This window comes from Topomyia yanbarensis, chromosome 1 (assembly GCF_030247195.1).
Source record: "Topomyia yanbarensis strain Yona2022 chromosome 1, ASM3024719v1, whole genome shotgun sequence".
NCBI classification, from domain to species: domain Eukaryota; kingdom Metazoa; phylum Arthropoda; class Insecta; order Diptera; family Culicidae; genus Topomyia; species Topomyia yanbarensis.
In genome coordinates, this window is record NC_080670.1 from 33926068 (window position 1) to 33941487 (window position 15420).

The 15420-nt window shown below is 36.8% G+C and overlaps 1 protein-coding gene and 1 long non-coding RNA gene across 6 annotated transcripts; one reads left to right on the forward strand and one right to left on the reverse strand.

Moving 5' to 3' along the window:
• Window positions 1-1234: 1234 nt before the first annotated feature.
• LOC131677328 (carbonic anhydrase 2-like) lies at window positions 1235-12176 on the reverse strand. Of its 5 annotated transcripts, none has more exons than XM_058957069.1 (3): window positions 11982-12176; window positions 4033-4113; window positions 1235-2601 (listed from the first exon to the last, which is right to left on the reverse strand). In XM_058957069.1, the coding sequence occupies exons 2-3, from the start codon at window positions 4109-4111 to the stop codon at window positions 1556-1558; spliced, it is 1125 nt and encodes a 374-aa protein (XP_058813052.1). In that variant the 5' UTR covers window positions 4112-4113; window positions 11982-12176; the 3' UTR covers window positions 1235-1555. The 5 variants fall into 5 exon arrangements, with proteins under 5 accessions (XP_058813052.1, XP_058813056.1, XP_058813055.1 ...); XM_058957073.1 differs by lacking the exon at window positions 11982-12176 and adding an exon at window positions 4383-4474; XM_058957072.1 differs by lacking the exon at window positions 11982-12176 and adding an exon at window positions 4279-4409.
• Window positions 4515-5645, forward strand: LOC131677337 (uncharacterized). The gene is made up of 3 exons (XR_009303325.1): window positions 4515-4787; window positions 4850-4926; window positions 4998-5645. It is a non-coding gene; the product is annotated as an uncharacterized LOC131677337 (long non-coding RNA).
• Window positions 12177-15420: the final 3244 nt, after the last annotated feature.

Here is a 15420-nt window from a genome sequence, read left to right on the forward strand (position 1 = left end):
CGTTGGGCCTCTATAATCCCAGTATGCCCATGAGTTAAGATGGTACTGGGTCAGTTGCAGCTGGGCAGTATATTTCATGAACCAGTTCACAATAATGAAACAAACCCATGAATATTATTCCAAATTTCATGAAATAATTGGAGTGAACCTTTCAAGATTATGCACAAAGTTGCATGACAATAAACATGATAAGCATTTCATCTGCATGTGTGGGCGCAAGATGGATGATGAATAAATCACTATGAAGCAAAAACCAATTCACTACCAAACATGGGTCTTTGAATAATATTTAGAGTTGTGAGAAAATGACGTGAAAATATTACAATCATGCACAAAATTGCATGCAATATGAACTATATCATATGAAAGATCCACGGCTCCGTTAAGCTACCGCTATGAGCCGGGTCAAATAAACGAAATAAAAAAAATATGAACTGTACCATGACCGTAGAAACCATGATGAACCAGTTCACCAGACAGGAATAAAATTCAGAATTTTGCGAAGTAGCCGCCGGAAAATATCAAAACTTCTGATTTTTTGAACTTATTCACAGTACACAAACCAGATCGCAATCAAGATCTAATGGATCAAGAAGCAGTTCACGTCGTATGGTCGAACCGGAAACAATACGCCACATTCGCTTGCTATAAAAAAAATCATTTTCACTATTGTCGTATCAGCAAACCAGAACTACTGCACTTCCAGGACATGAGCTCCGTGCAGTGGTTTTAACCATACATCCAAGTGATTATGATACTTATGGATTTAGTATCTAGCTGGCGACAAAAATCTTGAGGCTTGCGGTGAACACTCTCCAAGCCGAACCGCTCAACTGAAATCAATAAACTAAAAGATTATTGAAGAAAAATGTATTGTGGTGTACTTGAACGAATCGGTTTCCATATAAAAAAATTTCCTGCAAAAAAAACACGTTGACCAAAAATTTGAGTTTTGTTGGATTCAAAATTTTAAACAAAAATTCAATGCAAAAAACCGAGTTTCTTGGATGAAATAGGTACCGAGAATGTAAATACAAATAATTCAAAAAACCTTTTTGCATCTGGCTGAAGTTTATACATCTTCCGTACAAGCCGCATGTTTGATAGATTTTTCCCACTGTACAATGTCTTATATCATACTAATGAACGTTAGCCCCTTGAACCCAGCCAACTGAAGACAAATTTCGGGGATGATGGGTGATTGTTGTACGACATACAAAAAGCCAAATCGGTATGAGTTAAAATTGTTAAGTCTTTTTATTGTAATCACTTTGAAAATAGCTTCGTTTATGATCAAATTATAATACAGCTCTACATTTTTGGTTTACAGCTCGCTTTGGATATGTTACATACAACGTGAAACGTTTTGTGTACTTCAGTTCCTTGCCTACTTAACCTACACTGCCTAGAAACTTCGCCTTCAAATACAACAAATACTTTGAGACCTTTTGGTAATACAGATAAATTACACCGGAATGGTATCACAATCATCACGAAAACTTCAACATCCTCAAATGCAGCCTATTATAAAGTCCTTTGGTAGTGTCTGTCTACATCAATAGAGGAATACCCGACGATTGTACAATTTTTGCACCGGTCTGAAGTTGTTAACCATTAACCCTCTGTGGGATCTCAACCGACGGAACTGCCTAATCTCCTTTGGAGTTATGAGTAACGGCTTTGTCGATACGATCCAGGTGACCGTCTCAAGGCAGGGCGGAGTAGTTAAACTGCCCTCGTAGGACAAGTATGGCCACTCGACGTTTCCGATGAGATCGTATAATGGAAACGTATCGATGAATTGAATGTTATACTCCGTATTTGGAGTGATGATCTCTCTTAGGAAACGAGTCCACGTGTTCAGCGGTTCGTCGTTTTCAGTGTAAAGTTCGTAGAACAAGGCAATCACTGTCAATCCATCCACTTCATTACGCGCGTCTTCGAATGAGGTATACATGGCATTATAAAACAGCAGGTGCAGCTCCATCGGATAACGCTGCGAGTCTAGAACATGCTCCGATCCAACCGTATTGTTCGAACCCCAGTGGAAGTGGAACTGCTCGAAGTAGTATTTGGTTTTCAGAGGACCTCCGCGAATGTACGGACGATCTCCAGTACTCCAAACGTAGGTAAACTTAGCAGAATGACCATCATTCTGCAGCCGAATCCCTTGAGGAAGATTTGTTTGACCGATCAGTTGCAGAGGGCGCTTGTTTCTTACAATCAGCGCACTGCTCGTGTTCAAACTGATCGGACTTTGGAAACGACCTCCGCACTGTGGAGCGATCCGATACCAATTTGTGGGCCCGTTCAGATCACTATCTTGATAGGAGAAAGCTTCGGCAGTAATCGCTTTAACCGCCTGACTGCGTCCTATTCCGGACGTAATCCTTCCGTCTGGTGAGTAGTCGAAATAAAAGTCAGGATTCGAATTGTACTCAATTCGGCGTCGGTCCCTCGACGAGTCCAAACCACGGACGGTGGAGGTAAGATATCTACCGTGGTCCAACGTGGCGTCATCTTCCCGGAAGGAAACAGACCTCCGTTGAAATCGTAGCGGTCGAGGGAAGGTTCCTTCGCTGTTGCGGTTGATGTCCAACCCTGGAAATAGATGCAACGATGCGTTCAGTTATTCTGTCAGCTTAGGTGGATTTAGTTTGAGGTGAAACTGAGGCAGGTTCTAACACTATCGAACACTATGTTTATCGAAGTGCGGGTTATAATTTTGCAATACATCGCCAAATCATTTAATTTCTATAGTAAATCCAGTTTACTTCTTAATGAATAATAGACCAAAACCTTTTTCCTGGTACGTTTATGTTTTTCAACGAATACGAATGAACATCATGGTCTAAGGAGGGATAGGTTAATTCTTTAAAAAAGTAAATTATTTTAAAAAAATCCACTGGATCAACCGTTTTTTAAAATTTTGAAGTGCTTGTCCACATAATATTCTCGTAGTTCCCTGTGAAATGTGATGAAAATCTGCGCTAAATTTTAAAACGATTGGTCCATTTGACTTTCACCAAAAATACCTTACCCCTTCTGAACCCTTTCATGCCCATCTTTTTGAGTGCATATAGGGTTTCGCAACTATTTTTCCTCGAAAAGGTCGAAAAGGTCAAGAAACCCTAAAATCTTTTTTCATCAGGATAGATGCTTCCCTCACAGTGCTAGAAACTGCTTAATTTTTACCTTCCAATTCTTAATACAATTCTTCTAGATTATTTACAATAGTCCAATTGCGTCGATAAAGTAGTCCAAGACAGTCTAAATTGATAGATTTTATTAGTTTTCGACAATATAGCATAATAAAGATATCTTGAGATTTCATTGTTCGTCGTCAACGTAAACTGTCACTGGCAACACTGCTCCTTCGGAATCCAACCCGGTCAAACCATTCGGAATTTGATTCGGAATCCTGAATGGAGTCAGTATGGATTCCAAATCAAATGCAACAACCGATTCTGAGTCGGAATCGGTTGTTGCATTTGATTTGGAATCCATAAAGACTCCATTCAGAAATCCGAACCGGTTCCGGAATGAGTTTAACTGGGAATCAGACTAATTGCAGTAACTTCAGTTCTAAAGCTAATACTTGTAACTGTGGGTGAGCACTTACATGAAAGGTAATAATCACATTTATTAGCCTTACCAGTTTTTTGTGAACTGCTCTTGCCTAAACTGAAAGTTATTGCTATTTAAAAACGTTGTTTATAAACAACATGGGCATGGAGCGGTTAACAAATCGAACGACGATTAAAACATTTACCGTATCCAAAACGAGAAGTATTAATGCAAGATTGTTTTATCAAACTTTTTTAGTGGACTTTTAGTCCAATTATTTTGAAACAACCCCATTTTTCGTTTTGTTTCCCAGGTCCAAGTATTTTTCACATGGAAAATAAAACATAAGTGAATCAATGGATTAGAAATGTGTGAGGCGTTAGAACATCTTCTTCAGGATGCGACCCCGAGAGTGTGAGAGTTTAAAGTTCAGCAATATAGCAATAGAAAGGCTCCTAAACTTACTGCGACACGAAACCCACGGCATGAACATTAGGCAGATGAACAGGAACCACTGGTGTTGTTGTCTTGTTGTCAACTTCATCTCTGTAAAATCACACACAATAACGGTTGGTTCATTAGTTACAACATTTTATTAGTTTCACACACACACATACAAAAACTAAACGCACAGAAAATCTAGTCAAAATACACGTAATTCACGGAGGCCTGCTAGGCGATATAATTCTCCCGCCAAACACCTGTAACTACCATAACAGAGCAGCGCAAGTGCGTGTCTTCCTTCCTGAACCACCGAACGTCTACTGATGGGTAAGCATGGAAACCTTCTTGCAATTAGCAGCGGACCGGCTTACCTGCACCGTAGAGGTCATTGGTTGCCCTGATGACCGACTAATTGATTAATACTGTAAAAACTAGATCACACTGGCAGAGCCCTTTCGCGTGTGAGGTTACCTCTAAAATGTTGGTATTAGAATTCGACGGCAGAATTTGTGTTGGGTAACACGGTATTATTGAAGAACGAGGGGTGAGACCGATAGGCGGGATTTAATTATCCCGTGGCAAATTAGAGTTAAACAAAAATTTTCTGCACAAGTTATGGTTTCTAAAGTGTCATTAGGATTCTCGTCGTCTTCGAAGTTTGTTGTGTTTGTTGTTGTGGAAGGTTATGTTATTGATAAATTTTTTTTTTGAATTCGTTGCAATTTACCACATCCCGAACATGGAAAAAATTGACTCAGCCGTTTGGATATCGATTTGTATTTGGATTTTGATGAAAAAGCTTTTAACCCTTAAATTCATAAATTTCATTTTTCCTTAGTACTCATTTTTCAGGATGGATATGATATATACCACTTGTTGAGGCTTAATATCACCAAATTCGGAATGTTGTCAACAGTGGGTATACATTTTAGGGTTATGTTCGTAAACCAAATTCTATGACCAGCAAAAATACCTTATCGTTACAGATGTACTCTGAGTCTACCTGCTCGAAGGGCATCGACCGTGGCTGCTGAGTAAGAATGCCTCGATTATTGATGGTACCTACTGCCACTGGCTCATGTGAAGCCGATCGACGCGTCCGACTTCGTCACGTTCCGATTGTGATGGAAGGGCGTATGGGGTTGCTGGAATTTTACGGCTCATTGGGTAAAAGCATCAGTGCGGCAGTGATGGCAATTTGTTAACAATCGTTAACGTAATATTAACATTATGTTCAGACACAGAAGGTGAACCGGTACGAGTTGTACTGGTTGGTAACGGAGTATGTATATCAAAGTCAAGTTCACGGCCGCCTCGGATGATTGCATTAATTATGCAGATAATGTGTAGGTAAGTTTGATACTATTTCCTTCATATTTTCAAACTCATCTCTTAAGTTATGGTCGGAGAAATTGCTCAGTTTGACGTTGGTTTTGTCTATTGTTTATGTGTTTTGTTTAGCCACCGCATTCTTGTTGGAGGTACACAGCGTTCACGGCCAAATGCGGAATAACAAGTTTTGCTGTGCCGCTTCGGGTGGTTTTTTCACCTTTCGCTTTCATTCATAGCGTTCTTACATTGCGCCCTGCATTAGGGCAGCCTTTTCACACTTATACAGCAATAGCTATTTATCAGGAAACTTATTGCATTTGTCAGGGTCGATACCAATAAGTCCCAGGTGGAAAAACATGAAATAAACCACTTTTGTTCTGATACCGCATACTCCGTCTCTAGACTGCTCGGTCTCGTTGTGCTATTTGGAATTGTTTTAACAGCATATCTTCGCTGGCCCTAATTTCGCACGTGTGCGCAACGGTATTCTAAACGTGCGCCGGTCACGGAAAAATAATGTTTTTGAATTACAAGCGAGTACAGAATTTGTCCATTTTCTCGTTTTTTAGAATGATAGAACAAATAACTTAATTTATATGATTATATTTTTAAAAATGATACCCAAAAGGTTTGAAAGGTTTGATTCCCAATCCCGCACATAGGGTTAAAGATTTTCCCAAAAGAGATTTCTCTAACCCGAAAAGAGGTGAATGACCCTAAGGTTAAAACCTCAATAATTAAATAAAATAACACATACTAAACCAGTTTCAAATACGCGCTGAACTACTTCAAACATTTATTTATTTATTCATTCTTGGTTTTTAGAGTAACATTCGATAAATATGGTTAAGCGTCATATCACAGAGATGAAATCAGCATATCGTGTTTTACTTCATAGTTTCCAAAATGGGACATTTTGAAAGGCAATTAAAAAGAAATGAAACAATTGAGGGCTAGAAATATGCGTTGCGTTTCTCTTAATAGCATACGTTTAATTAAATGCACAGTTAGCAGTAAACTGAAAGAATTAAAAATAGTAATTTGACCTCCGTAGTTATATTCCGTTGTTTGAGGATGAATAGTTTCTTGATCAAGCATGAGGAATAATGGAGTAGAGCGGATTTACCGTGAATTCGCTATTCGAACTCCATTGTCCAAGTCAGCAAAGCATTCTTCGCACTTCAGGATGCGCTTAAGGTGAAGATATGTGGAAGCCAGCAACGCACGCTTGTTGCTAGGCACCGACGCGCTTGTTTGCATTGAGAAAAATGGAATTCGAAGTGGAAATTCAAACGCACAAATGAGAATTTTCGGACATTTTCCATCGGTCATCTGCATATTGGCAGAAAATTTGAAGTTTTGTTAGTAAACGATTAAAGTTTCGCGGGTGTTCTTGCAGTGGTGTGTGATTAAAGTGCATTTGAAAAAGTGCACTAATAATAAGAAGAAAAATAAGAGTGTTTCGAAAAGAAACCCCAAGTGAAGAGGGGTGATATTTTCGCACAAAATAAGAGCTACAGATGGAATTCCGTCAAAAACTCGGGTCCATTATATAGGAAAATGTTCTAGCTTCCTCAAGTAGCAGTTTGGTGGTACACCGGCAAGGTTAGTGTATTGAAAAACGTATTTTTATATTTGCTCATGTCAGATACATGGTTAGGCAGGGGAGAGGGGTGTGTGCGGTGTAGGAGCTATGTTTTGGCTCGCATGTATAATGTCCTTAAGGCTCTTTTCGTAAGCGTAGAAGAAATTGCAAATTATTTCTGCGTTGAAATTATCGCATATTAAGAGATACAGTAAGATTCCATTTCTTGGCATGCTCCATTTTTGACAACAAATAAGTTCCGTTTTTGACAAAATATGGGTTCCATATTTGGCAACATTGTTGTTGTACATAGTAAATCTTTTTAAAAATGCTCAATTTTGTTGTTGTAATAATTGATATTACTTTTGACTTTATTTCCAAACATGAGAGTCATATTTACTATATTACATGGGAGCTGGCATAGCGAATAAAATTAAATTTGCTGATTTTATTCTATCATTTCATTCCATTTCACATATTCTCATATGATTAAAAATTCTTGTAACATTTTTTATGTCAAAAATTGAAAATAACTGCTTGGTTCCATTTTTGGCAATTAAAAAAAAATATTGTTTCCAAAAACGGAATCCTGCTGCACCAGCAAAGCAAAAGTTTGTTCACAAACCTTTTTAGCCATTGTGGAAAGTTAATATGGAGTATGCTACTATATGTCAATAGAAGCTAATCTTCATTGATAGATGGGTGAAAATGAGCAGTTTGGAAGTCTATCGCTAAATTGTAACATTTTTTGACGCATTAAATGCGGACGAAATACGAGAATAATTCATTAGTGTCTTTTTTGATTTTCGCTGGTGCATACTATTATCAGATTCTTTAGGTTTCTAACTCTTAATGTTATCCACAAAAATTGTTCCTTCTCCGAACAACGCAGAATAACCAAATTTTTGTTAAATACATTTTAGCGTGTAATATTAATGTTCTGTAAATTTAGTGAAATTTCTTTATATAGTTTGGTACATTTTGTGAAATTTCTTTCTATAAATTAACATCGCCAGAAAATTTAGCCAAGCAGACTTATAAAAAAATCAGCTCGCGCATCCCAAGAACTCAAACATTTCCCATCGCAAACATAGAAACGACTCGGGACAGTGAACGCGGCGGTATGAAGAGTGTTTGATATTTAGCGCCAAAAATAAATTTCATGTCGCCGAAAAATATAAACAAACAATAATTCGAAACAGATTAGGATTTTTGATCTGGCAAGCAATGTGAAGTTGCGGCAAACGAGGTCAGATTTATGTGACAACCAGGATTATGACCCAGGCCGGGGCACTCACCGCAAAGAGTGTCTTCAAAAACGTCGACTGCCTCTTTTAGACAAGACTGTGGTTCGGTGTTTTGGTCTGAATTGACATCGTGTGGTTATGTAAAGCCAGTTTTAGAGTTGTATAGATTCATAAACATAAATTTTTATACCTAAAGACTGCAATACGCCAAACTTTCCGGAACTTCAGTAAAGCGAAGGGTACTGATCAATTACGAAATAGCAGTTACACATATTAGATGTTACTAAAAATGAAATGGAAGGAAGCTCGGAGAGAAGTTACAGCTGCTATTGTGTAAAATTTTATTAGAGCGGTTCATCGTTTCTTAATTTGAATAACGAATCAATTTTGGGCCACAGTTTCTATGTAGTGCCATAACTTCGCGAACAACCTTTAGTTTTAAAGCTAAAACATATCTATTATACTAGAAGTCAACATGAGTACTACATCAATACCGCTCAGTTTGATGCATTTTACCTCGGACTGAGCTAATTGATAACAGAAATGCAAGTGCCGATGGTTCATTTGTTTATTTTTCCATTTTACCATGCATTTAATAGAGCTGACATAACACAATGACAATTTACGAAAACCAAGTAACAATACGCCAATAAAACCACCTATTTAAACACTATCGTGATTACGATTTCAATATGAATACGTCTTTTAACGAATGTAATTCACAAAAAAAAATCTTTATTTTCAAAATACGGGGCTTAGTGTTATTCTTAACATACTGAACGTGAATGATATTACGATCCTGATGTGATGAAACTGGACACAATGTGACTTCGGAAAATCCCATTTTGGTTTTTCGATAAACATTTCACTTCACTAACCGGCTTTGAAATCAATCAATATTGTGTTTGCGAAGCCTTTTCAGATGACTTGGACTCAAGATAATTAATTTTTGAACCTTGCGTTTCTTGCTGCATAAAATGGAATAACGATGATTTTGTTGATCGAGTGCCTGTGGACGTGACCTTTGCTTTTGACATTAATCCGATTTAATCACAACTGAAATCAGCAGCTCAAGAATGTCTACTTCTGATCGGTACATTAATTCAACAATGCTCTTAAATTTTTTTTCTTTTGAAGTTTTCCTGGTACCAGAAGTACAGACAGGTAGTATGATTGTATGCGCCTATCCTCATCGCGGGGTCCCTAAAATCCCGGAGCCCCTGCCACGAGCCCAGTGTGCCCATGCATAAAGACTGTACTGATTAAAAATCGGTTAAAGGAAACTACTTTGTGAGAACCGGATATATTTTTTACGGTTTTTATACTGAAAGTTTTACAACCTAGAGCTCCTGTTCAAAGTTTACGATTGAAGATTGAATTCTAATATATTTGAAGCGGGTTTCTCGAAGCATGTTCTGTCCTTGTGACTATTATTTTTGTTCGCTCATGAAGTTCTAGAGATTTTTCTAACCCTAAAAAGGAGGCGAATAACCCTTATTTTGAAACCACAATATTTAAAAAAATCGAGGATCTTCCAGTTTCACTACCACTCACTCATTTTTTATACTTGGCAATGAAAATTTAAGGAAATAGGTCACACAAATTGGATTAGATTTTTTTACTCCATGAAAAGAGGCGAATGATAAGGATAAAGCCTCTTTAAACGAAATAAAAGAACGATGAAACATTTGCAATTGCTTGATTTGAATGTTACTATGAAAAAAAAGTCCGCAACACTTTGCGTCTAAATTAGATGCAGTAGATCTACTGCAAGAATTGGTACTAATAAAATAACGACAGAACCCAGATTAATCAGTAAAAAGTCCCCTTCTGCGTAAAGAAATAGCACGGTGCTACAGTGATTTTGTACTTTTCAAGTGACCTAGTATAGGTTGTAGATCTCGCCAAATGCAACACAAGACAATGTTTTAAAAATGTTATATACCCTCAAAATCTTAATTTATGGCAAAAAAATTATATTTCGAGACTTTCGACATTAAAAGAATTTATACGCGGTCATTTTTCAACCGATTTTAAATTTTTTGAGTGTTCTGGAAAGAAGAAGAAATGATCTTTTCAATGGTATGTTCTTTTGTCAAAAATACTTTGCAGTTTTTGGTCAATAATATGAAAACAATCAAAATTTTGCGATTTTTCCATGAAAATTATGAAATTTACTCAACATTCTTCTAAAGAAGCGTCTTTCTTTCAATAAAATTTTAGAGAGAGCATTGAATTTCGCATCCAACGATCCATTTATTATCAAAATCGGTTGAAAAATGGCAGTTATTTTTTTTTTTTTCAAATTAGAAACTTGCTCGCATGAACTCTTAAGGGGTTAGTGATGTATTGTCTCGCACTATAAGATGCTATAATTATATCTTCCGTTATTTTTTCCAATTTTAAGCTCAAAGTTCACACACATACTTTTGAATGTATAAGTAATCGAGCAAAAAAAAAACTATATTTTTTAAATTTAAAAAAAAATCTAATCTATTAAATCTATTCTATATTCATGATTTTCGGCATTAAAAAAATTATTCGCGGTCATTTTTTCAACCGATTTCAAATTTTTTGAGTGTTCTGGAAAGAAGAAATGATCTTTTCAACGGTATGTCATGTTCTTTTGTCAAAAATACTTTGCGGTGTTTGGTCAACAGTATATGGAAACAAATAAAATTTTGCGATTTTTCCAAGAAAATTATGAAATTCGCTCAACATTCCTCTAATTAAGCGTCTTTCTTTCAATAAAATTTTAGAGAAAGCATTCGGTTTCGCATCCAACGACTTATTTATCATCAAAATCGGTTGAAAAATGGCAGTTATTGTTTTTTTTTCCAAATTAGAAACTTGCTCGCATGAACTCTTAAGGGGTTAGTGAGGTATTGTCTCGCACTATAATTTGCTATAATTATATCCTCCGTTATTTTTTTTTCAATTTTAAGCTCAAAGTTCACACACATACTTTTGAATGTATAAATAATCGAGCAAAAACAATCTATTTTTTTAAATTTAAAAAAAAATCTATTTTTTTAAAAGTTTATGCAAGTAAGTTTCTAATTTGTAAAAAAAATAATAACTGCCATTTTTCAACCGATGTTGGTCGTAAATAGGTCGTTAGATGTGGAATTAAATGTCTTCCCTAAATTGCTATTTAAACAAAGTCGCTTCCTAATAAAAATGTAGAGCAATTTTCATATTTTTGTTTAAAAAAATCGCAAAATGATGGGTATTTTCATATTGTTGGCCCAAAACAACATTGTACATAATATAGCATACTTTTGGAAAGCTAATTTCTTCTTCTTTCCAAAACACTTAGAGAATTTAAAATTTGATGAAAAATGACCGCGTAGAAAATTTTGGCGTGCTGAAAATCCTGAAAAATATTTTGTTACTATAAATCAAGATTTTGAGGGTATATTAAATTGATCAACCGTGGTTTTATGTTGTACTTGACGAGATCTGCAATCTTTAACAGACCAATATAAAAGTACATTCATTTTTTTTTTGTAGCACCGTGTAATCATTCCAGATGCGAATGGACTTTTTCTCATAAACCACTGCAATGGTAAACCAAGAATAATAATTACGTATGTGCACCAGTAGAAAACCGGAGCAACCTTATTCGTCATTTGGCTGTCCCTCTTTGGTTATAATAGGTTTTACCCTGCCCTAAACATATAATTTCAGGTAATACCTATACTTCTGGATAATACCATCTTGCAAATTCAACAAATTCAAATTAACTTCATCTGTAGCAATGACCGGAATAAGCATGTCAAGATTCAGACTACGCTTTCACTTACCTGACAACGGATTTAAGCAGGGCACAGATTTCGAGATAAGGTGGACTTCCCTTGTAGGAACTATACTGGCGTTTTTGCTTACTATCACGAGATCTATTAATGATTAATGGCAAGCTCACTTGCACGACCAGACGCGCACTTTGGATCGACAGAATGGTAATTAGAAACACACAGGGTGAGTTTTGTTGAGCAACGACTGACGACTATTGATGGACAGCAGAGCACCTAGCGCACTTAAATAGCACATTGGGTCGCTGGAATTGAGCTCGCTGTACGGGCGGTACCGTCCCAAGTATATTTCATTCATAAAAGTTGGGAATTATTACTCTTCCTTTCTCCTCCTCGCTAGATGAACCCGTGACGGTAAAGGGATTTCTGGTTTTATGGGTTTGGATTATTATTTTTGTCCTTTTCTTCGAAAGAAAGGCTGCACAATCCTTCAAAATTGTGATTTTTTTGTCCGAGTTCAGTAAGGTATGGTTGGCTCTCACTTAAATGACTAGTTTTAAAAAAGCTTTAAGTTGCTGTTTAATAGATAGAAGAGATCATTATGTTTCTGTTTAATAGATATCATTACTAACTGTCTGGTTGGCTTCAAAATTTTAGATATCTGCCATATAAATATACCACCTTCGGCACTATAAAAGTTTTAGAGAAAACCATGACATACTGAAACATGTCTCAACATCTGGGTAGCTGCCAAATATACATGCAAACTGACAACTTTTATTGAATATAAAATCTTTAGCTATCGTTAGATGAATTACTTAGCATAGCTCAGTTACACCCATTATTAGTAAATTAACATAGTTTGTTTTATTGAACCTATCCTGCTGTGGTATGGTACAGACTTTCACCTACCCTGAGGTGGCTAGAGTTAGTGCATATTGATTGACGAGTAGTAAAATGGAGCTTGTCTAGCGTGATGTATTCTGGCGCGCAATGATAAGCGACTACAAGTGTCATTTACATCAGCAGGCTTTGGCAGGAGCGGCCTCTAATACTATGCTGTTTTACATTGGTGGGGGAAGACGGGATAAGAATGCTCGATGGAACAGGACGGACGGATGGACGACCCAAAATTAATTTTGTGAAAATTTTTCAAAATTCTTGTCAACGTTAAAAGTTAGTTTGGAATGACTATGACAGACAATTAATGGACAATCGTTACTTAATTTGTTATAAATGTCAACTATCTCCCTAAATACTTTGACTGAAACTATAATTTTTTAAATTCCAATCTGTAACTGTACAAGTATAGTGTGATCAACGATTTGTTTTGCTCCATCTGTCTTAATGTTCTGATAGGTGGAGCAAAACCGCGAAAATCGCTATTCGGTCGCATCATTTTCATGGCGCAATCTGAACAACCGGTATTCTACAGATCCGGAATAAGTTTTTCAGAGGCACAGAACATTTCAACACCATTATAAATACTTTAGGCGATCCATTTCAAATGTCTAAATTGATTGACAGAAACACACACTCAATTCAATTCGGCAATTTCTGTACAGCAGGTATCTCAGTAGAGTGACATTTGTTTATAAGCGTAATTAATTTCGGCAACCAATGCAAACAGATTCAACTGATAGTATGCATTAGAGTGACAGGAAAAAAATGACCCCTATCGGCCCACCTCTGAATCGATTCCTAGACCCACCAGGAGTACTTGCACCAAATTTGAAGCAAATCGGACAAGTCTAACTACCGGACCAACGTGCCTGAAGTTTGTATGGGATTTTTCAACAATTTACATGGAGAAAACCCACCCGCTCGCATTTTCGCCGCTAGGTGGCACTGTATGCATCTTATTATCACTGTAAGTGAAAATAAGAAAGATAATTTAATTGTCTACAACTTTGTCGAAGACTACTGGTAAATCCGGCTTTGTTGAAAGAAGTTATTGAACTTTAAACGAAGTGACGTCTGAGTCAGTTTTGCATGGGGCCTAACAGTGCATGGTTGTGTATTAGTACTCGATTCACACGAACTAAACATTTTTGTGAAATAATCGTTAGGTTTAGCTCAATGGTATGTTCAGAAGAATTATAGTAAATAATACGATTCATGCTTTGATTAGAAAATTTTAGTTCCACATGTTGCCGAATAGAGGGCGCCAACACTAACTTTTCAACGGAGAGAGATAGAAATTTGGTGTCTTCTACAAAGTTATAGAACAGGCATGTTTCAGTATTTCTTTCGAACATTTTGATACTTTATCTCTCTTCTATGAAAAGTTAGTGGTGGCGCCCTCTATTCGGTAACAGGTGGAACTTAAATTTTCTAACCAAAACATAACTCGTATTATTTACTACAATTCTTCTAAACATACTATTCAGCTAAATCTAACCTTTATTTCGCAAAAATGTATAGTTCGCGGGACTCGAGTACTGATACACAACCAAGCACTGCTAGGCTCCATGCAAAACTGACTCAGACATCACTTCGTTAAAAGTTTAATAACTTCTTTCAACAAAGCCGGATTTACTAGCAGTCTTGGACAAAGTTGTAGACAATTAAATTATCTTTCTTATTTCCACTTACAGTGATAATACGATACATACAGTGCCACCTAGCGGCGAAAATACGAACTAGTGAGTTTTCTGCGTTTAAATTGTTGAAAAATCCCATACAAACTTCAGGCACGTTGGTCCGGTAGTTATACTTGTCCGATTTGCTTCAAATTTGGTGCGAGTACTCCTGGTGGGACTAGGAATCGACTCAGGGGTGGGCCGATTGAGTTTTCAAAAATTCTTCATTTTTCTGGGCAGTCTAGTATGCATGCTAAAAACTTTTCTAGAATAATTTTGTACGTGCAAAATTATGAGTTTTTTCAGGAATGGAAAGTAGATTTGGTACCCATTTCGAGCTATAAATTTATTTTACTTGGGATGGTACTCCTACTCCCTTTTCCCCTACAGAGAAGATTAAAAAGTGCTGAGAATTTTACCGGCCATTTGTCAACTATATGGTCCACAATTAAAAGTGATTTTATTGTTGGTCCATTAAAGTGGATCTTGAATAATTGGTATATCTATGGGTAATTATTCCCTTTGAAGTGCGCAAATATTGTTTAAATACGATATAATCTGAGCTTAACGTGACTGAGTAGCTCGGTTCGAGTTTTCAAGTCGATGCCACAATGAAAACCCAACTGGATCACTAGAGCCCTTCATAAATAAAATTGAAAGCCACAGAAACCGGCATGTGACTTTGAAAACTTTGTAGCATCCCAAGACCAATTCATTCGTTTCCGGCAATTCACCGATTAAGTTTACCTTGCGACAAATCCTGCATGAATTCCAGGAGTATTTAGTAGAACTTTCTGTTTATGGGTTTCAAGGCGGCGTCGATTCAGTGAACTGAATTCCGTTGAAACTGATTAAGCTGATTCGTATGACCCTGCTGAATGGTTGCAAATCTTGTGACATTGCATACT

Bases quoted from the DNA above. Each gene is read 5' to 3' on its own strand.
- LOC131677328 (XM_058957069.1), bottom strand. From the start codon at position 4,111: ATGAAGTTGACAACAAGACAACAACACCAGTGGTTCCTGTTCATCTGC. The intron at 2,602-4,032 runs GTAAGTTTAGGA...ATCTATTTCCAG, and splicing joins GCCGTGGGTTTCGTGTCGCA to GGTTGGACATCAACCGCAAC.